General features: G+C 46.8%; 1 protein-coding gene across 3 annotated transcripts in view; it reads right to left on the bottom strand.

Annotated features, from left to right (window-relative positions):
- The window catches only part of LOC147882226 (mediator of RNA polymerase II transcription subunit 15a-like), a 114506-nt gene that overhangs the window by 86458 nt on the left and 4958 nt on the right, over nucleotides 1–23090 (bottom strand). For 2 of the 3 annotated variants that reach the window (XM_087401794.1, XM_087401795.1), the window contains exons 3-6: nucleotides 16153–16288; nucleotides 14964–16022; nucleotides 7265–7335; nucleotides 7014–7088 (exon numbers count right to left, since the gene is read on the bottom strand). In XM_087401794.1, the coding sequence (XP_087257920.1) occupies nucleotides 7014–7088; nucleotides 7265–7335; nucleotides 14964–16022; nucleotides 16153–16288 (1341 nt within the window). The remainder of the gene's footprint in view (nucleotides 1–7013; nucleotides 7089–7264; nucleotides 7336–14963; nucleotides 16023–16152; nucleotides 16289–23090) is intronic. The other variant, XM_087401796.1, reaches the window with a different exon arrangement.

Here is a 23090-nt window from a genome sequence, read left to right as displayed (position 1 = left end):
CTCCCTCGGCTCCAACTAGGTCCTAAAGGTGTGTAGCTGCAGGAGATCCTCTTGAATGACCTGGTTGGTGTGTGGCCCAATCGGGATGATAGGTGGGAGTACCTGAGGGGCATCTAAACTATACTGAAAAGAAGGTATCCTATCGATGTGGAACCCTAGTCCCACAAACCATCTGTGAGTCCGTGCATACCAGCATCGCTCGTCTCCCTCTACTGCCAACCTCATGGAGGAATCGAGAGCCAACCATGGCAACCTCTGTCTCCCTGATGTGCAGTCCCCATATGATCTAACCCCGTGTAGATATGTGATGGTCTAAAAGGCTGCATCTAGCTGGAGTGGAGAAGCACCAAACTCGGCCTGAATGATGTGATGTGGTACAGACGGTTTTCCTCGGATCATCCGTGAGAGCATGAGGATCTGGAGGCGCTCCACCCGTGTCCACTCTATCTCTGACATGTCAAGCCCCCAACAAGGGCTACGCAGCCAAACACATTCAATTGTCGCTGTGAAAGCTGCCCTGTACTCAGCTTCACATGAAGAGGTAGCCACTGTAGATTGTTTCTTGCTCAACCAAGAAATACAAGCTTTGCCCAAAAAGAAACAATTGCCACTTGTGGACTGCCTAGTGTCATAATCTCCAGCCCAATCTGAGTCACAGTAGGAATGCCTCTGCAAGTCACCCCCCCTGGGAAACATCAAGCCAAAAGACTTGGTACCTTGCAAATAACGGAAGATGCGTTTTACAGCCTGCCAATGCATAGTCTTTGGGCTGTGCATATATCTGCTCACCTGAGAAACTACAAACTGAATATCAAGTCGTGTATTGCAGAGATAAATGAGGCATCCAACAGCCTGACTGTAGAGTGTGACATCAAATGATTCACCTACTTCATGCATTGTAAGCTTCAGCCCCGGCTCCATGGGAGTAGCTATGGGCTTACAATCCTGCATGTTGAATCTGTCCAAGAGTTTTTGCACATACTTGGATTGAGACATACCGATGCCACTTTGCTCTTGAGTGAACTCGATCCCCAAATAAAAGTGTAGCAGCCCCAAATCTAACATGTCAAAAGTGGTCTGCAATTCAGCTTTAAAATCTGCAATATTATCTTCATTTGACCCTGTGAGCAGTAAGTCATCTACATAAAGAATGATGACTAAAATATCCCCCCCATCCTTCTTGATGTAGAGGGTGCTTTCAGTTGGACTGTTGTACAGCCCCTTGCTGGTCAGAAAGGCATGAATCTTTGCATACCATGCACGTGGGGCCTGTTTCAGCCCATACAAAGCTTTATTGAGCTTGCATACCTGAAGTGCATTTCCTGAAATTTCAAAGCCTGGAGGTTGTTTGACATAAAGCTCTTCCAACAAGTCTCCATTAAGGAAGGCTGTTTTTATGTCCAGCTGATGAACATTCCATTGAAAATTTGCAGCCATTGTAATAACTGACCGGATGGTTGTCATTCTGGATGTAGCAGAAAAAGTCTCCTCATAGTCGATGCCCTTTTTCTGAGCATATCCTTTTGCGACCAGCCTTGCCTTGTACCTGTCAATGGTGCCATCTGGCTTTCTTTGAACTTTGAAAACCCACCATGTACCTATGGCATGTTTACCTGGTGGCAAATCGACAACTTCCATGTCTGATTTTTCTGAATGGACTGCAACTCATCGTGCATGGCATTCATCCAATGCACATTATCCTGTGCCTCTTCAAATGTCTCACGTTCCTCCTCATCAAGAAGAGTACCTGCATAAGCTGATTCAACTAAAAGAGCACCTCCCCCATGCCTTACTGCACTCCGAGTTCTGCCAGGTAATGGAGCATCAATTTTACTCTCCTTGAGAGTTTGTAACAGCCAATTTGGGACTGTTTTTGCTGCATGTATATCTGCAATTTCTTGCTGAACAACCTCTTCCACGGCTTGTGGAGGTGGTATGACATCCTGTGGCTGAATCGGAGCATGTGGAGGTATCTGAAAATTCTGATTTTGATCAGATATATCAGTAGGGGAACCCAGGGCAATGGGTAGTAACCCCTCAAAGACATCACCGGAAGAAGAAGGCATATCAAATTCAGCTTGAGTGTGAGCTGAATTTTCTGAAAATTTTACATCTCTACTGACAATAATCTTGCGTGTGACAGGATTGTAGAGACGGTAGCCCATGCTCTCTGCACTGTACCCAACAAAAATGCATTTAATTGCCTTATCAGACAACTTATGCCGAAACTCAACAGGCACATGAGCGTATGCAAGAAATCCAAAGACACGGAAATGATCCATAGAAGGCTTTCTCCCTTGCCAAACTTCATAGGGAGTCTTGGTCTTCAAAGCTTTTGTGGGTGCCCAATTCAAAACATAATTGGCACACATGAGGCAATTTTTTGCTTTTTAGCATACATCTATCCATCTCCATAAGAGTACGATTTTTCCTCTCAGCTTTGCCATTTTGCTGAGGAGTTAGCCTCACTGTAAGCTGATGTACAATGCCCTTGTCTTTAAAAAAAGCATCAAAATCTACAGACAAGTACTCCCCTCCTCTATCTGTGCGTAATGTCTGTATCTTGAGTCCGGATTCATTTTCAACCATGGCTGCAAAGTGTTTGAAAACCATAAACACTTCTGATTTGCGTTTCAGCCCATAAACCCAAGTGTAGTTGGAGTAGTCATCTATAAAAGTGACAAAGTAAAGATGACCACCCAATGATGGAGTCCTCATGGGACCACAGACATAACAATGGATAAGCTGTAATTTTCGAACAGCTTTAACTGATCCATCCTTCTTAATGCTGCCTTTGAGGTCTTACACGACCGGATATGTGGAATGATGAATCTTTTCACTGAAAGAGAAATACACGACAAAGCTAAAGCATCACGTGAATCCCATCTCTTCTGCTCTGGAGTGGTAGGTATAACTGCACCAATAACTTGTGCTGCAGCTGTACCCTGTGCACGACCTCTGCCTCCTCCTTGTTGGGGAGGGGTATTAGGTGCCACATTTGCTGGCCGGAACTCATCCCCACTTACATAGTCCCATAAATTATGAGAAATCAGAATATTGCGTACCATAAAACTCCAGAGGGAGTAGTTGGTACCATCCAGCTTATCCTCTTGTGAGAGACCACTGAAACCGAAATCATTCTGATTTTGCTGGGCCATGTCTGAGAAAGAAAATACAGCAAATGCAAATCTGAATTCCCTTGCTGGGAATGGAATGCACAATCCCAAAAAAACACAGCCAAACACTGGCTAAAAATGCAACTTAAATCTCTCTAATGTCTCTGTCAGAAATCTGCCAGAGCATCCAATCTCTCCCAAAACCTGCCAAAAGCGCTTCAAAACACTCACAGAAAGGCAGTGTGAACTGAAACCTGTCAAATTGCTCTCCCAACACAAAAGCCCCAATTTGTGGCTTGAAATTGCAACCAGAAAGGGGCAAATGCTCTGAAAGCCCCAAATGTTGCACAAATTGCTCTCTGTCTGCAAGAGCCCCAAATTTCACTGCGAAATTGCAGTGTAATTGCAAAAGCCCCAAATGTTGAGGTGAAATTGAGTTGAAATTGGGGCAAATCCAAGAAAGCCCAAAATTTTGCAAAATGCCCAATTCAAAGAATATGCTCAAATCTGCCCCAAAAAAAAACTGCTCTGCCAAACAATGGCTTCCTGCAAAATGTACCTCCAAAGAAAATAACCTGCACAGAGAGTCCTTTCTAGCACAACACCTGCAAACGAAGCAGTCCCGTACTAGTTGTACGGACTGCTGCAGGAATATGTGTACGGACACAGAACGGCAAATGCCTGATGGTTGGCGTTGGCAGTGTACAGTTGTACACAACAGTACGAATGGCCGTACTGTTGTATGGACTAGTACACGTCGATGGAGCAGCTTATGCAGGTACGTACAGCAATATACGGTAAGTACAACAACACCTGTTTGGACGGACTGCGGGTGTACGGAATAGTACGAACGCCTGACGAACTGACGACGAAATGACGCAGGAGCAGTACAGTCGACGCAAGTGTACGGCTAGCGACGACGAACCGTACGAAACTGGCGATGGGTTGTACCGCTAAAGACCTGCTGTACGGCGACGATGGCGAACTGGAATGGCAGCGCAAGTACAGTACGGACTGTACGAAATCAGTCCGTGCAGATTGTACGGACGACGAACTGATGGAGCAGGAAGCTTGCAGGCTGGAGCTAGAGGCGAATGTGCAGCAGGAGCAAACGCAGGAAGAACCCGCTCTGATACCAAATGTGAGAGTAGAAAGGAAGCAGAGTGTGAGAGCTGAAGCAAGAGAGAGAGAGAGAACTGAAAAGATAGTTGCAATTAGATGAGTGTGTACAACTAAATAGAGTGATAGGTTTTGTCTAAGTGACAAAACCTTATCCTTCACTAACCGTAGTTAGTGAACTAACTGTGGTTAGGGGGAAAAACCTCTAAGTGAGGGAAAAGTGCCCCTAACCTACTTATTACATTACATTGGTCACTGCTAAATTATAGCAATAATTCTAACAAAATCCACAAAGCAACAATATACCCTCTCCTTCCGTGATCTGGCCTCCTCAATGACACTCCTGAGTGTGAGTGTGATTCATAGTCCCATGGTCTCGCCTGAAACCGGCCTGACCCTCTGCTCTGAGCCCTCTCATCTCTGCGAACAGGCTAACCGATGCATCCAATACAGCTGCATAGATCTTGGACATCACATGTCCAATCATAATAGTCCTGTAGTTACTCGAGTCCATGGGATCCCCTACCTTGTGGATGGGAGTGATGGTGTTGAGTGTCCAGGTGCGGGGGAAGCCAAGGCAAACAGCGTCATTGAATAGCTTTGCTAGGATCGAGGCTAACGTGTCAATCCCATATGCGATAAACTCAATGCATAGCCCCTCGTGATCCTTAGCTCAGCCATTGTGCAGTTTCAATGTCGCATCCTTGACTCCCCCTCTGGTGAACAACGTGCAAGTGGTGGGGCGAGGTGTGTGTATGAGATCTAGAGTGGGCTGGTGTGGAACATCATAAAGATGGTGTGCATACGTGTGCCAGACTCTCGTGTCGATGAGGGGTGATGGGGACCTACGCTCAAGGAATCTCCGCCAAAAATCCTTAGAGTTGCTGCTGTACAAGAAGTGTAGCAGCTCCTCATTTTGACGAAGAAATGCCTGCTTCTTCTGACATACGAGACGTCGATACTTGCGTACCGTGTCTAGTGTGTTCGGGAGGTGGCATCTGGTTTCAAGTCGGAGCTGTCGGCGATAAGCCTTGCACTCCGCATTGTACCAATTGTTGCAAGGTACAGAACCAAGAGGTGGTGGTCTAGTGGACCGTGTGGTGTGGGGAAAGATTTGGAGGGCAGCCTCGTGGAGTGTGCGACTAATTAGGGCAGCACGGTCCTCTATGAGTGGTATGTGATCGATGTAGGTTAGGAGTTTGTTTAGGCATCCAGAGTAGGCCGGTAAGAGGCTGTGATCAAAGTGTATGTCGTGGTAGGTGTCGTGCTTCCTATGTGGTGTGTGTGGTGTGGCTAAGAGTGGGGTGGCGATAGTGAAGAATAGGTATGTGTGATCAAATCCTAGAGGGAGTGGTGAGCAGCATCCCACTAATCCATATCATGCAGATAGTGGTTGCAACTTTGTTTTGGTCCTTTCAGAAGCCATCTCTATTCAGTTTTGGTTGTCATATCTTGCTCTCTACTTCAAACTGAGCATGGTATTCACTCACATGTATGTGTACACATGCCGAGTAGGATCTAGAGTTCTCAAGTGTGATCTTGTGGCCAATCCTTATTATTTCTCTGCACAGCCACTTGTTTTGTCAACATCTGTCAAGTAATCATAGGTTCATATATCCTTCTCATATTGAGGTGGTCTCAGAGCTTGTAGAAAAGGTTCATATGAATCGGTTGTTAGCTGCCTAACTAACCCACCTCATGAAGGAGGGGATTGTAGTAATCCTCATCCAGAGCTGCATGAGCTTGCAGCCATGTAGAGCACCCCATGCAATAAACTGGGTACCATACTTGTAGCTCGCTCATCGTGTATGTATTGGTCCTGACTGCTTTTGGAGACTATGGAGCCTCCCTTGATCTAGTCCTCGATTGGTGGCCATCCTGATCAAGCTAAAATGCCCTTGAATGTCACAATTTTTTTTGCTACTGAGTTTTTATCGTTTTGAATGCAACCTATGTTATTGCAATTAAATCTCTTGCTTTCCTCAAGAGGATACGTATCATAATTTTGGTGCAGTAGCAATTCTCGATCCAACCATGAACATCAAAACTATATACTGTGGTATCTGGCATCAGATTACAATAAATGGCATACGAGCATAAGGTGTGGTTTCTAAAAGGGACCCTTTAATCTTGCTTACATTGCTCATACCTGTCTTTCTGTTGTTTATAGAGTGAGGTAGCAACTTGCAAGAGAGAGATTTAAGATTCACACTCAGTAGCGTGCTCATCATGGCAAAACTAATGGACATGCCATGCCCCATATCGTAAATATCATTTCAAATCAAGGTTAATTTGAGTATTCAATCTGAAATCCCCATAAATTTATTAACAGGAATTCTAGAAAAGTACCATCTCCTATTGTTTCAAAGGTCTACCACAATAGCTACAATATTTGGTATATTGAGCCTAGTTGGGCAAAATGAATCGTGAAATAATTGCAAACATTCGCAGGTCAAAATTATCAAGTTGCTAAGCCATAATCAACCATACTGTTTAAACAACACTTACTTCATCACACTTCATTGCTTATGGTATGTAAAGCTGAAATTGCAATGCGAAACAGAAGAGAGTTGCATTTTAAGCCTGTGGCAATTGTGTGCATGAGGTCCTCCCTGAATCTGAAGTGAGTGGCTTTTACCTGGCACTTTGCACCTACTTCTCTCCTTTCTTTTACACAGACCATGCAAGATTTTAGAGATATCATAGAGTATTCATGATAAAGCAAGAAACTTCCCCAAAACCTACAAATGGAGAACCAATATATGCCACAGAGAGCACCTGTTGACTCCTTGTCACAAGCATATTATATAATTCTCTCATATCATGCAGATACTTTTCCTTCAGCACTTGCATCTGCATCAAACCACATTGAAATAAGAGCGACTAGGATGGAATTTTGAAACAGGAGCTTCCTTAGTTGCAAAGAGCCCTCTAGAATCTTGGATCTCATACAACAGAGACATTAAAAAAACCATCCACAGACTATGTATGAAAAAAAGCTCTTGAAATTGATAGGGGGAGCCTATTACCTTTGTCCAGACAATATCCTGAGGATCTACAATTCCTGCCTGTCCAGTCTGTGATGATGTATCAAGAGATGCTGCAAAGCCAATAGGTAGGATCATAAACCGGCATGTTTTTTGAGCCATGACCTTCATATCTCCCTAATTAATTTCGGATAATTAGTTTCAAAATTAAAACATAGACACCATGGGCATCTCATGAAATCAATACTTTGGACAGCCAAGAAGGATATCTTCGAAACCAACAACCAATCATGGGACATATTCAAAAATAAAGAAAAACAATTGATCCAGACACAATCGGTCCACAGCTCTAAAGATTGAAGCAATTGAAAACATTCACCAAAATGCCTGGAACAAAAACCATTTCAAATTTAAAAAACTTCCACCTCAAAACAAAAAATTACAAGGGAAGAGGACCTCAACAGACGGCTGTAGACATCCATATTTTAAATCACATCACTCTGGAAATCCGAAAGTACATATACAAGGTTTTAAATCTTTTATTACATACCTACACATAATCATTAAATTGTGCCTTTTTTTGAACTGAGTTGAACCTTCAATGCTACTTTCATATCAAGGCGACTTCAGTAAAAAACTAATGCAAAGCAAAAGACTCCAATGGGGTTCAAGCAAGCTACAACATCCAACAGACACAACGCAGCCAGAACAACATGACAACCACAACAAAGCAATAGCCAAGCACAGAATGCACACAAAAACGCAACTGGACAGTCGACAGCAGTAAATTAGACAACCACCAGGCCAACGACAATGACGGACAGCACATGAGCAAGGAAGACAGCGCGTGAGCAAAGAGTGGAGAGTATGATCAGATTCAGTGTGGTAGACAGATTTTGTAAGGCAGCACAGTTCATCCCTCTAGAAAAGACATTACAGCACCTAAACTCTGCATTCAAGAAATTTTCAAACTTACCTAAGACCGTAGCCTCTGACAATGACTTGAAGCTTGCGAGCCATTTTTGGACTACTTCTTTGGGAACCTAGGAATCAATCCACAATTTTGATAGAGCCCTCAAGTCTTGATGGGACCAAGTAGTACAAATTTATAATGGGAACCTATAACCAATCAAATTATTTCTATAGGCCAATGTTTATAGATAAAAATATGCACTCCTGTGCCTAGGTCCTAGGGAGTATAAGAAAGGCAAGGGTGCATTAAGATGCATTTAATGGTAAATCTATGACTAGTAGGCCAAGGGTAGCATTGAATTGACCAACGGAGGGTATGCACAGCGGAAGACTGATAGAATAGCCCAGGAGCTCACACTGTGTGTGGGGTGTGGAATCACAGACTTCTTAACCTAATGTGCATCAGATAGATGTGCACACTCATCAATAGACAATGAACCAGCCAAATATAGAAACCACCAAAATGATATATTTCTAGATCCAGAGTCCCAACAATGGTGTGGTCCTCTGATCTTACCACAAGGTACTTCTACTATCTGCTAGATATCTCTAGACTCGAGCCCGCGTGCTCCACCTCGAGCGTAAGTAGACTTTCCGTCTAGATCCCTTCCACCTTGCTCTCTTTACACCAGCCTAGGTGGGCAGCACTCTGAGCTAGGTCTGCAGCTCTACAGCCCACTTGTCTCCTCCTGGATAGAGGCCCACAAGTGGCTAGTCTGTTGCAAGTGATGGTGAATGAGGGCCTGGAGGCCCTCCTTTTATAGGCCCCCAAGGGGCTGTAATAGAACCAACCAGCCTGGCCAAATCTGGCCGACCTGGTCTGTAAAAGACCGACTGGGTTGGCTGGTCCGACCAGCCCTATAAAAGGGCCCTAGCCAGGCCCTTTTGGGCTGCTGCTAGGCTGCCCTTGTTGGAAAGGTCACCTCCCCATCTGTAAGCCCCCAAATGAGGAGAGCATGGGGGGGGTGAACCTAGGGTTTGAGTGTCTGTCACATGGGCATCTGATTGGATGCCATGTGGGCAAGAATCATAGAGATGGTGGGTACCTGGAGCTAGGATGGATCTGCAGTAGCAAAAGGCGAAGCAGTAGCCAGCACAAGGAACCCGTACGGCGCAGGACACGTGGCCGGGAAGAGGGCCTGGCAGAGGCACAGACATTGCAGGGTGTGCAGGCCCAGATCTGCAGCAGGAACTGTGGGAGTCAGTGGGCAGGAGACAGGCCTTTTATAGGCTGGATATATGCCTTGAAAGGAGGGCCAAAGCCCTAGTATTGTGGGCCAAAGACCCTTGTAATGAGAGCCCTTTAAGGGCGGTTTTTCCCAAGCAGACTGGTCGGTTTTTCATACAGACTGAGTCGGCCAGATTAGGGCTGACCAGTCGGTTTTTTTGGTGCAGGCCTTGGGGGCCTGTATAAAGAGGCCATTTAGCCTCATTTCAACATCACTTGCAGCAGCCAATCCAGAGCAGAAAGGAGCAGCAGGTAGCCACCCTCTGGACCTACATTCAGGAGGATAGAGAGGTGCTAGCAGGGCTGCAGACTTAGCCAGGAGGCTGCTCACCTAGGCTGGTTTCCAGACAGCAAGGTGGAGTGGATCATTCTAGACAGAAAGTTTACTTACGCTCGAGGTGGAGCACGCGGACTCTAGTCTAGAGATAGCCAGCAGATAGGAGAAGGACTTTGTGGTAAGATCAGAGGACCACACCATTGGTGGGACTCTGGATCTGTCTCTCTTGTATTGTGTCCATAGTTGTGGACGGAAATATATTATTTGGTGGTTTCTCTATCTAGTTTGGTTCATTGTCTATTGATGAGTCTGCACACCTATTGAATGCACATAAGTAAAGAAGTTTGTGATTCCACACCCACACCGCACACTGTGTGAGCTCCTGGGCATTATTTCCGCTGCGTGTACCCTCTGTTGGGTATTTTCTAACATGGTATCAGAGCCCAAGTAGGAGGCTCACAAGTGTGGGAGCCTGAAGGCAGGGACCTTGCTGAAGGACGACCCTGATTCAGAAGCTCTAGGGAATCGACTTCCACGACTGGAGGATTGTGCCCTTGCGAGAAGGAGGGTGACTCAGGTTCAGTCAGGTGCGTTCAGAGTTCTGGTTTACTGAATTGGAGTTTGGTTGACTTTGCTGTGTGGTATATACAGCAGAGATGTCGACAACCTCTTCAGCCCCTGCTATCCCTTCCTCCTCCAGTTTTCTCTCTTTCACTATCCCTAACTTTGGAGAATCTGGGAACCTGGACGGGACTAATTACCCGATCTGGAAAGTGAAGATCCGGAGTCATTTAGTGGCTCGGAAGTTGTGGAAGCTGACCACGGGAGAGGAGTCAAAGCCGGCAGACATGGTGGACAGTAAAGGGAAGGTACTCATGGCAGTAGACAGAGAGGAGCTTGAAGCGTGGAAAGAAAGAGATGCCCATGCCCTGGCAATAATCATAGAGACTACGGCGGACTCTGTTCTTTCGCATATCCAGCTGGCCAAGACGTCAGTAGAGGCGTGGGCCACCCTGAAGGATCTATACGAGATAGATAATACCTCCCGGATCGTGCTTCTTCAGCATCAACTCTACAATCTTGATATGGAAGAAGGCGATACGGTACATAGCCATTTGATGAAGGTCAAGGTGGTGCGGGATCAGTTGGCAGCAATTGGTCAGAAGACAGATGCCATCTGGCCTTGATGGTACTGAGGAGATTGCCTCGGAGTTTCAAGAGCTTTGTTACGGCTGTGACAGCAGGACAGAGGACCAAACCTCTGACATTTGAGGAGTTGTGTCCCTTATTGCTACAGGAGGAAGCTCGGGAGAAGCTCTACAACGAGGACAAAGATGACAAGGCGATGCTGGTGAAGGATTCTGCTGGCAAAGGAAAGGGCAAGCCTAACGGTGGCAAGTCCAATAAAGATAACTCTGACGATGAGGGGACTTCGAAGAGGAAGCACAAGAAGAAGTGTTTCTATTGTGATACGCCCGGACATTTTGCAAAGGACTGCAGAAAGAAAAAGGCGGATCTGAAAAACAAAAAGGAGTCTGACTCAGATTCAGAGGGAAAGGCCAAAGCAAATGTGGTAATCGAAGAGTTGTTCCTGGTGACATCACCAAGTGTTACCAAGGTCAGATATGTTGATCCAGAAATCACAGTGAGGATGTCTGACATAGAGATGTGGGTCGACGAGGAGTCAGATGCCTTTGTGAAGGTGAAGGACAGTATGGAGCGCTTGGTACCTTCCAGGTGTGTAGCTGTTGACACTGACACGAGGGTGGATTGCATGGAAAGCCCTGGGGTCTCATGGTCAGATGGATGCTGGACTTCAGAAGGGGACAGTACAGGATTACACAGGATCTTGGCGAGTGCCTCATTGAGGTACAGGGTTTGCTTTCAGAGCGAACATTCAAGCAGTACAACAGTCTGGTATGTATTTGATATTCTGCATTTGAGCCTTTATAGCATGCTGTGGAGAGATTCTGCTCTTCATTTGTCTCAGGTGATAAGAGATTGGAAGGAATTGGCCTTCTTCGAAGGCAGAAGGGGAAGTATTTGTGCTTCTTCAAATCTCGGACGCAGATTGTAGACGGTGGTGGACAAAGAGTACTGAAGCCAGAAGAGTACCTGCTTGAGAACTCAACGAGAGTTCATGGTCCAGGTTATCTGGAAATATTCATTGGTTGCAGACCTTGCCAAGGGAAGGACGGGTTGAAACAGACCCTCAGAGCATGGTGCCTGGAAGACTCCAGGGTGTTCACTCATTATGAGGGGGACGACTGGAAGATCGTGACGGCTGGATTGTTCGAGTTCAGAGGCGGGAATGTGACTGAAGGAGGTGGTGCCAGGAGGTGCTACCAGAGATGGACCTGTGTACCAGGATGGTGTGCGGAAGCGGAACCGGACCTGGTGCAGCAGGAGCCACTGAATGAAAAGCCAGGAAAAGATTTCGACACCGAAAGGTTCCAGAGGACTACGACTAGGGAGTTACTGGAGCATTTTCATCGACGTGTTGGCATTGGGCCGAGATGTGTCGGTGAGAGGGGGTGTTGGAAAGGTCACCTCCCCGTCTGTAAGCCCCCAAATGAGGAGAGCATGGGGGGGGTGAACCTAGGGTTTGAGTGTCTGTCACATGGGCATCTGATTGGATGCCATGTGGGCAAGAATCATAGAGATGGTGGGTACCTGGAGCTAGGATGGATCTGCAGTAGCAAAAGGCGAAGCAGTAGCCAGCACAAGGAACCCGTACGGCGCAGGACACGTGGCCGGGAAGAGGGCCTGGCAGAGGCACAGACATTGCAGGGTGTGCAGGCCCAGATCTGCAGCAGGAACTGTGGGAGTCAGTGGGCAGGAGACAGGCCTTTTATAGGCTGGATATATGCCTTGAAAGGAGGGCCAAAGCCCTAGTATTGTGGGCCAAAGACCCTTGTAATGAGAGCCCTTTAAGGGCGGTTTTTTCCAAGCAGACTGGTCGGTTTTTCATACAGACTGAGTCGGCCAGATTAGGGCTGACCAGTCGGTTTTTTGGTGCAGGCCTTGGGGACCTATATAAAGAGGCCATTTAGCCTCATTTCAACATCACTTGCAGCAGCCAATCCAAAGCAGAAAGGAGCAGCAGGTAGCCACCCTCTGGACCTACATTCAGGAGGATAGAGAGGTGCTAGCAGGGCTGCAGACTTAGCCAGGAGGCTGCTCACCTAGGCTGGTTTCCAGACAGCAAGGTGGAGTGGATCATTCTAGACAGAAAGTTTACTTATGCTCGAGGTGGAGCACGCGGACTCTAGTCTAGAGATAGCCAGCAGATAGGAGAAGGACTTTGTGGTAAGATCAGAGGACCACACCATTGGTGGGACTCTGGATCTGTCTCTCTTGTATTGTGTCCATAGTTGTGGACGGAAATATATTATTTGGTGGTTTCTCTATCTAGTTTGGTTCATTGTCTATTGATGAGTCTGCACACCTATTGAATGCACATAAGTAAAGAAGTTTGTGATTCCACACCCACACCGCACACTGTGTGAGCTCCTGGGCATTATTTCCCCTCTGTTGGGTATTTTCTAACAGCCCTGTGCTGCAGCTGTTCCAGCATCCACAGGCCCTTGTGCAGGCCCCAATCCTGCCCCACACATGTGCGCCTTTGCTGCTGCAGCATCCCTCCATAGGTCCCTGCTGCTGTCCTCTGCTCGGCCTTATGCTCCTGCAGATCAGCCAGGTACCCTCCTCTCTTCTTTTGATGTAAGATGCTGCCCATTTGACAGCCCCCTCTCTTTCTTTTCTCTTTCTCTGATCTCTGCCCCCATGGCAGCCATAGTGCTGCCCATGTGGCCTTCTCTCACACTAGGTTCACCCCCCCATGCTCTCCTCATATGGGGGCTTATAGATGGGGAGGTGACCTTTCCAATAAAATGGTCCACCAAAGATCACAAATTTTATAAATATAGGGGTAAGCCTCTTCATGCATCAACATGCATTCTTTCTCAACCACCTTGCATGCATGTCTACACTCATTTCCCTGTAATATTGCAGGCAGCATCAACATAGCAAAACCAAATCCACTCACGAGGCACTGTTTCCCCATTAGAGGGGTTGGTAGTCTATTTTTCAAGATTTTGCTCTACAAATTTGGAATTCAACATTCAATCATGCTTACATTTGCCATGTTTGCACAATCAGTGCATAACAATAGGATATGGGACTAAGCCCCATAGGCCTTGCCATGTGGCATGTGACGCTAACAGTCACATAAGGCCCTCCCTATGTTTTAGCACCCTCCCTTGACCCTAACTAAGGGGCCAAGGAGGTCGCATTTGGCTCCTAATGGTGAGCATGACATAAGGTGCTCCCTGTGTTCTAACATCCTCCCTTAACCCTAACTGAGGAGCCAAGGAGGTTAATCCAACCCTCTTTTAATCCAAACAAGGTATCGGGCTCCAAGTATCCAATGCTACACCTCTCCAATCGTACTGCTACCAATTGTTGCATGAGAGTCCTTATGCTGTTGTTGTCGTGAGGCTACCATGTTTGCCACATATCATGGATCTTTGTGCCAATTCCAATCAGAGTGCTAATTCTATTGCTTCCAATCACTATATTGTGCAATTTGCCTCCTACAGTTCAAAGGCCAAGGCTCTGTGTTCTAGCTCATCACAGTAGCTACCATGACCCACAGCTAATCTCTACCCTCTAGCGTGCAAGCACAAGCCTATTCTGATACCATATAAGATCATGTGGACTATATACAACGATTGCATGTGGGGGGCGGTATGTGAGGGGCCCACACCTCAATACCAAGCCAACCCACAAACATCCCAACCCCACAAGCATGCACAGGAATATTTGAGGACTCCCTTTCTAGGCATTTATATGCCTAGTCAATCTATTGTCTCTGTTGTACATGGGATTAGGCCCCTCACGCCTTGCCAAGCATCCCAAGGTGAGGGTCTCTTACACCCTCCCTTATGTTCTAACAATGTAACTGTATTGATTTCAGTGTCTGTTTACAAAATCTTTTTATTGAATCTCACGGCAGCATCCATGGAATGCATATGATCAACAAAAGCTAGGGATGTAATCAGCCATCAGGTTGTTACACAACAACACTAGTTGCAACAGCACGAGTCATATGATATACTGCTATAGAGACAAATTAGAAAATGTCATGATATGAACAAATTCTACTTTACAAGCCTTACACTAAGTGTATCGATATGGAAACAATGTCCACATGTTGCCATCTGTCATCCTTAAGTGTGTATACCTTACACAAAGGAACTTACTTGAAGGTGGCTCAGAAATCCCTCTTTGCTGTTGATCTTGGAAGAGTTGTTGCTTTTGTTGTTCCATTGAGCTTGCTTGCTGCATTACACCACTTGATTGTAGAAGCCTCTGTTGATCCTGTTGGATAGATGCAGGTTGTTGCTGCTGGCTCTGTGATTGTGACAGCAAAGATTGATGCTGGGATGTAGAAACCAATGATGGGGGTGGTTGTGTCTGTGACGATTGCAATTGAGAAGGTTGCTGCTGTTGCTGTGCCTGTGCCTGTGCCTGCATCTGCTGCTGCTGTACCCCTTTTGCTTGAAGCAATTGTTGTTGCAGAAGTTGCTGTTGCTGCTGCTCCGAAGACTGCACATTGTGACCTAGTGACGATTGTGCAAGTTGTAAAGGTTGCAACAAAGGGGTAGCATGTTGCTGCTGCTGCTGCTGTTGTGTCATAATGGATTGTTGTTGAAGACCTGAGGCTGGTTGCTGAAGAACAGACTGTTGCTGCTGCGGGTGCAAGGATTGTTGTTGCTGGGGCAGAAAAAGTGTGTGCTGTTGCATTTTATCCTTTACAAGTGTTGCTTGTTGCTGCTGCAAGCGTTGTTGCAGAAGGAGCTGTTGCTGCTCCTGTGGCTGCTGCTGTAGCTGCTGTGATGGCAGTGGCAGGGGCTGCTGTGACTGCTGCTTTTGCAGCAAAACCAACTGCTGCTGTGGTTGAGCAGCCTGTTGTACTACAGCCCCTTGCTGCTGCCTTGCGTGATGCAGTTGAAGCCTTTGGTTTGCAAGTAAAACGTTGTGTGTATTACCATTCTGTGAAACAGATTGCCCACTAATGGTATTTATGGAACTTTGTGGCATGCCATTGAGAGTTGAAACATTGCTGGAACCCTGTCCTGGAACATGTAGAGCTGAAGCCTGCTGGGGAGCACTACTAATGCTTGAAAAGCTAGACATTGAACCAGTAGAGCTCTGGATTCCAGCTGCTGTGACCGTACTTTGAAGGGATTGAGGAGCCTGCTGCCAAGATTGAACTTGTCCTAGATCTGTAGTCATATAAAATCCCAACCCCTTCCAGCCTTACATCAATCGTACAATTGACGAGTATTAAAGAAGGCAAGGCAGGTATGTTATTCAAAAAATCCAGTTGATCGATATTTAGACTGGCCATTCTACAAAACATTTGCAAACAGAAACAACAAGACTTACTTGAGGAATCCAATTGCTTGGTACTAGAGTCTTGGTTGGTTCCATTCGAATTCGTTGACATAGTGCTACTTGGACCATTCTGTGCCTTTGACTCTAAGTTGAGCATCTTTAAGGAGATTCTCCGCAGATAATCATGCTGTATCAAAAAAGTGAGACATGATGCAAAGTAAAAGAGACTTACTAAAAACCTTTTAAATGCAAAGATAATGATCATAAAGAACATATAATATGGCTAACAACTATGAGTAACAAAAAATGTACTAAATGCCAGGCCTTAACAGCGATCTTAATGAGAGTTCAGCAAAGATGTTCCGTTCATGCACCCCAGCTTGAGGAGAAATTGGAATGTTTGGTCTAACAACATACCAAAGCACATGAAATTGGACATGTGTCACGACTGCATAAATGACCTCTAGATTCATAGTTGTAATGATTTGACGACGACAAACTACTAGCAACCCATGGTTAGCCAGGTAAGTAAATACTTCCCCGCCTCAAAGTATTTACACCCTCGCAGGAGTGGTGAAAACCTCTCTTTCAACTGACAATTCTCTCTTTACACATGGGTCTTCTGAACATATATTTCACAACAAGTGAAACTCAACTTCATTCCAAAGACCCTTAACTTCTAGCAATTAAATTGGCATTTCATAAACGACTCTTAACTAATCCTTACGACATTCCATACTGTTGGAAAAGTCACCTCACCATCTGTAAGGCCCCATATGAGGAGAACGTGGAGGAGGCCAGTAAAAGGGCCTGGAACAGGCTGGGGCATGGGAAGGACAGCCTGGGCCAAGGGCTGCCTGCCACGTGGCCAGGCGGGGCTTGCAAAGCCCTCCAAAAGAGAGCCAACCAAGTCGGCCAGCAGGGCCTGTCTGGGTCGGCCCATTTCCCCTACTGGGTCGGTTGGGGAAGGCTGGTTGGGTCGACCTATTTGGGGGGCTACCAGTAACCAACCCCTACAAAGAGGGAGTCACTTGGGCTCACAACTCACTCACCAGGGATCCATTCAAGGAGCAGATTGGAGCTGCCGCAGAGAGCTTGCCTCAATGACCAGTTCAGGGACAAGGGTGTTAGAAATCAACCAGACACAAGGTATCCCACAGCGGAAGACTAATAAAGCGTCCCCGGAATTCATGCGGAAGTGTTAATTATGAAATCCAAAGCTTCTTTACTTGTGTGTACTCAACAAACATATGTGTGTCTGCAAGCCGGTAAGTAGACAATGCTTCACACGAGATACAGAACAAACCAAAATATATTTCCGTACAACAGGATACAATACAAAAGAAGTCCTGAGTACCACAAAACCATGGTCCTCTAGCCTTACCCCAAACAGTGTCGTCCTACTACAGCCATGGCACTTCTAGATCCCTAATCACGCATGCTCCTAGTCGAGCTTCTATAGACTTTGGTCTCCGTGCCTGATCCCCGCTCCTTGATGCCTGGAAAACAACCAAGAGTATAGCCCCTTCTATAGCTATATATCTAGATGAATCCAAGAACATGCCCAACCTCATCCTCTAAAAACACAACATAGTGCAGTTTCAATCTCATGATAGTCACTCATAAGGTTGAAAACAATAAACTCCATCACGCATAGCAAGGACTAGCTACTATGACACCTGCACTAACGTCATCAGTGCCCAACATTGGGTGTAGACCATAGTATAAACATATGCTCTCACATACAAATCCACACACCCACACATACTTCGGCATCCATTTATACAAAGTCTTTGTACCGTGTTTCTTTCGTCACTCCGGAGGTGAAGGGCAGACTCAGTCATGACGAAAGCTAGCACTAAAGGAGAAGGCTAATCAAAAAGTAGTCCAAAATCTCTTCAATCAATATACAACTTCTGTAGACAGGTACAGTCCCTTCTATAGCTATGTCTACAGCTCTTCAGCCCAACTGGATCCCCTAGATGGTGACCCAGATGCTGCTGCTCCAATCTGCTCCCTGAAGTGCTCCATTAGAAAATCTGTTATGAGGCCCAAAAGGCCTCCTGTTACAAGGGCTGAATGCCCCCCAAAATGGCCGACTTGAAGACCTATTTCAGCCGACCCTGTTTGAATAGGGTTGGTCACCTCCCCACTTGTGAGCCGGAGTGCATCGAGGGGGTGAACCATAGAATAGGATTAGGCATGGGGCTGCCAAATGGGCAGCACATGGGCTGCCATGTGGATTGGAGGCCACCACCGAGGGCAAATCTGCCAGGGCAAAGCCCAAAGGTTGACCACAATGGTAGGGGACTTGATTGCGCATGGAATACAGCAGGAATTGTGAGAAGTGCAACGGAAATGAGCGGAAGAGAGAGAGAGAGATAGCACGCCTCACACACACACACACACACAGAGCTCGAGAGCTCAGAACACACAGCTCAACAACCAAAGGAAGGGAGCACAAGAGAGTGGATGAACTGCTCCACTACCCTGCTCCATGGGTGCAAGACTGAGCTGGCTCTGCTCCTCTGCCAAGCCCTTGAATGGACTGATCTGCTGCTCCACAAGATGAATGAAACACCAAGGAGGGGGGCCTATAAATAGCCCCAGTCTCTCCCTGGTCGATCAGCAAGAAGCTCCCTGGCAGACTCATGTGCAGGGGGGCAACCCCTCTATAAAGGGCTGGCTGGCAGCCCTACTGCACCTCCTAGAGGGCCGACCAGCTGCTATAGGGAGGGCCGACTAGCAGGTCAGTCCACTCCCCCTCTGGCCCGATTGTCCTGGCCTGGAAACCAACCCAAGAGGTGGCCATATGGGAACCTCAGCCTGGCCCAATGTAGGCGCAGCCAAGGGGCTGCTAGCGCGGCATAGCCAAGCCCCAAACACGTCCTAAACAGGGCCGTACTGACCCACACCCCTCCTTGGATCTCCCATAGCCAGCGTGATAGAAAGAAGGCCCTAAAGGGCACCGTCTAGATCCGCGTGATGGGGCTGGACCCACCACAAGAGCATGGCTCAGGTGTGTATCTATTCCCTCTCCTACTGTCACCTAAGTCAGCGGGAACAACTCATGGCTCGAGGTCTTGTCTTATAGCCTGCCTCGATAAATGACTCCCTGCTCGGTGCACCTGATCGGCAAGTCTTGCTGCCACAGACAAGCAAGCGATCCTCCATCTGGATCGCTGGCAGCGCCTTCCTCATGCTACTAGAAGGCTGGAGTATACGTGGTCGAAGCAATCACACTATTGGCCACCTGGTTACTGGACCCCTCTACGTTCCTTTGGGGACACTGGCGTCGATAATGACCTTTCTGGCCACATCAGTTACCCGTATGAGATGCCTTGAGAGCTTCTCGTTCCTCAACTGCCAACTGCTTTCTGCCTTTCTGATCAGCTGTCAAAGCCTCAAGCTGACTGCCGTAGGTACGATCGACGAAATGCTCCTCCTGGTCAAGCACCATGGGACCAATTCCTCCTAGGTCAACTCATTCACCCTACCACTGGTGATCAAGGATGAATAGAAGGCCCCATACTGAGCGGATAACTAGGAAAGTAGAGTAATGGCCATGTCCTCTGATGAAGTCTGCTTCCCTGCCTAGAGGATCTCCTGCTAAAGTTCTTGTAACTTGTTGATGTGTTCCCACATCGATGAAGACTTCTTGGGATCCAACAACCTCATGTGGACCTCCAGTGAAACCCTCTTCATGGGAGAGGTTCGGTTATACATGGACGCCAAATGCTCCCATATACTTTTGGCCACTATCATGTGCTTCACGTGATTAATCACCTGAGGAGTACACTTAAGAAAGATAAATGATCTTACCCTGGCATTAACACGGTCCCACAGCTAGAACAGATTCTCAGCCTCCTTCCGAGCCAGGATGCCAAGGTCCTCCGTCAGGGGATCTGGTCGGGCAGCACCTATGTATGACTGTAACACAAATTCCATCATCACCGGCCAAACGCTGTAATTGAGCCCATCCAATTGTCGATCAACCGGAATTCTAGTCTTGTTCTCTGCCATCTCGGACAAAATTGCCATGTCAAAGTGAAGAGCACAATGAACTGAAAGAGAAGGTGGATGGGATGGAAGGAACTGAGGGTTGAAGACAAGGATGAAGGGGCTGACAGCCCAATGTACCTTCACACCTCGCTTTCCATCCCTTGGAAACACCTCCTCACTGATCTGAAAACACCCTTCAAAGTCACCCTTCGCTGGTCACCCGAACAGTCCACACTCGCACACGCTCCTCCTCAAAAACACCTCCGAACAGAAGTGCAGCGGAAATGGACGGAAGAGCATCTATGTTGTGGTGGATAGAATGACAAAACAAGCCCATTTCATACCCACTAAGACCCGGTATTCAGCATCACAGGTTGCTTGGCAATTCATTGAGAGCATCTTCAAGCATCATGGTTTCCCTCAGGAAATTGTCAGTGACAGAGATGCAAAATTTATGGGTCACTTTTGGCAGGAGTTATTTACAGTTACTCACACCTAGCAATGCATACCCATCCTGAGACTGATGGACAGTCCGAAAGGGTGAACAAATGGGTGGAGGAATATTTGAGGCACATTTGTCATGATACTCAGAAATCTTGGGATAAATGGTTGGCACTTGCTGAATTTTGTTGCCACCGGACACTGGATCTTGAAAGCCCGGTGGCTGCTCCACATATACCTCCTCCTCCAGGGTTCCATTAAGAAATGCGGACTTCACATCCATTTGAAAAATAGGCCACTAGAATTGGGCAGCAAGGGCAATCACTATCCGGATAGTAACCATGCGGGCTGTGGGAGCAAAAGTTTCATCAAAATCCATGCCTTCAGTTTGAGCAAAACCTTTCACAACCAACCTTGCTTTATACTTATCCAAGCTGCCGTCAAATTTGTATTTAAGTTTGTATACCCACTTAGTGCCGATGACTTTCCGTCGAAGGGGCCTGGCCACTAAGTCCCATGTATGGTTCTTCAGAATAGCATCCATCTCTGCCTGCATGGCAGCCTGCCATTCGGGATTGTCTTTTGCCTCCGCGAAGGTTCTTGGCTCAACAATCTGAGCCACCAAAGCAACATTCACGGATGGGGTCTTTTGAAGACGTTGAGACCGCCGCAATCCGGAACTGCTACTCTCAGGTAATGAGGTGACACGAGACTCTTCCAATGTCCGGAGGTACCATTGGGGCAACTTTTTCTGCTTCTCTGTGGGAGGAGGAACGGGAACTTCTGCTGGAACATCTTGCTCTTCCTGAGTATCGGGTGGAATATCAGCTTTTGATTGGGTAACCTCTTGAATGGTCAATACGGGACAGGGTGGGATCGGGGGTTGAACAATCTCCTCCTCCTCAATCTGAGGCTCCTCCTGGGGTTTAGGTTCTTTTTCCGCGAAGACAACATCACGACTGATGAGTATTTGCTTCTTTATTGGATCGAAGAGGCGGTAGGCCTTGGATTCTTCACTATACCCAACAAAGATACATGGTCTGCTTCGGGAATCAAGCTTGGTCCTATCTTCCTTGGGCACATGCACCCACGCGTTAGAACCAAAAATACGGAGATGAGAAATAGAGGGCTTCTTACCATAAAATGCCTCATATGGAGTCTTGTCCTTGACGGCCTTCGTCTTGGTCCGGTTGAGAATGTGTACCGCTGTATTGATAGCTTCACTCCAATAGGCTTTAGAAAGATTTCTCCCTCAGAGCATAGCAAGCCCTGTCTCGGTGGTGGTTCTATGCTTTCTCTCTGCTACCCCATTTTGCTGAGAAGTATGTGCCGTGGTGAGTTGTCGCTTGATCCCATGCTTGCGACAAAATGTATTCAACTCACTTGAGGTGAATTCTCCCCCCGTCTGTGCGAAATGTCTTGACATCTTCCCCTGTCTCCTTTTCAACTCTAGCCTTCCAGTCTTTGAATTTCTCAAAAGCCTGAGACTTTTTAGCCAAACAATATACCCAAGTCATTCTACTGAAATCATCCACAAAGAGAAGTGAATACCTGGATCCTGCCCATGATGCAGTAGACATTGGACCACAAATGTCGGCATGAACCAACTCAAGTGGTTTGCTGGCCCGAAACTAAGCTTCTTGTGGGAACTTATCCCTGTGCTGCTTGCCTTCAAGACAAGCCCTACAGACATCATCCTTGCCTGTAATTGGTGGAAGTCCATCCACCATCTTCGACTTTGACATTTCAGCCAAGATTCCATAGCTGACGTGACCGAAGCGCTCATGCCAAAGTTTGGACTTTCCGTGATCATCATGAACCAACATTGCACTGAGACGGTACAGTCCATTCTCTTCAACACCCTGTGCCACCACTTGCCCACTCCCTTTGGATGTCACAGTAACCTTGCCATCTTGAAAAAGAACTGCCATGTTGTTTTTGTCCATCTGACTGACAGATAGTAAATTCTTGCAAAGGTCGGGTACATAAAGTACTCCAGAGATATCCTTCTCCTCACCCACCGTGGTAATGAAAGGAATGCTACCTATGCCCTTCACAGGACATGTCCGGCTATCCCCAACAGAAACTTTGGAATCCGGGTGTGTACTGTCCATGGTTTTGAACCACGTCCTTCTGTTGGACATGTGCTTAGAAGCACCGCTGTCAACATACCAACCTTCTTTACCTTCACTAACTGCATAAGCTGAACAATGTTCACTGAGTAAGAATAACTGTCCAGTTGTCACATTGGCAGAATCACTCTTAGGCTCTTCTTTGTTTTTGGCTTCTCTTTTCCGCTTTTGATCCGCCTTCTTCTTCCGGCATTCTTTGGCAGAGTGGCCAAGCTTTTCACAGTAAAAGCACTTCATTTTCTTCTTACGTTCAGCTTCCTCTGATTTCTTGGAATCCTTTGACTTGCCTTTGCCAGGCTTGTCTTTGGCAACCAATGCCTTTCCGTCGGTTTGCGTAAAGAGTTTCTCTCGGGCCTCCTCCTGAAGTAGGAGTGGACAAAGCTCCTCAAAGTTGATTGGCTTTGTCCGTTGACC

This window comes from Dipteris shenzhenensis, chromosome 30 (assembly GCF_047967505.1).
Source record: "Dipteris shenzhenensis isolate YYH24624 ecotype China chromosome 30, Dip_SZ_1.0, whole genome shotgun sequence".
NCBI classification, from domain to species: domain Eukaryota; kingdom Viridiplantae; phylum Streptophyta; class Polypodiopsida; order Gleicheniales; family Dipteridaceae; genus Dipteris; species Dipteris shenzhenensis.
Note: the sequence above shows the minus strand (reverse complement) of the source record. Positions and strands in the feature narration are given on the sequence as shown.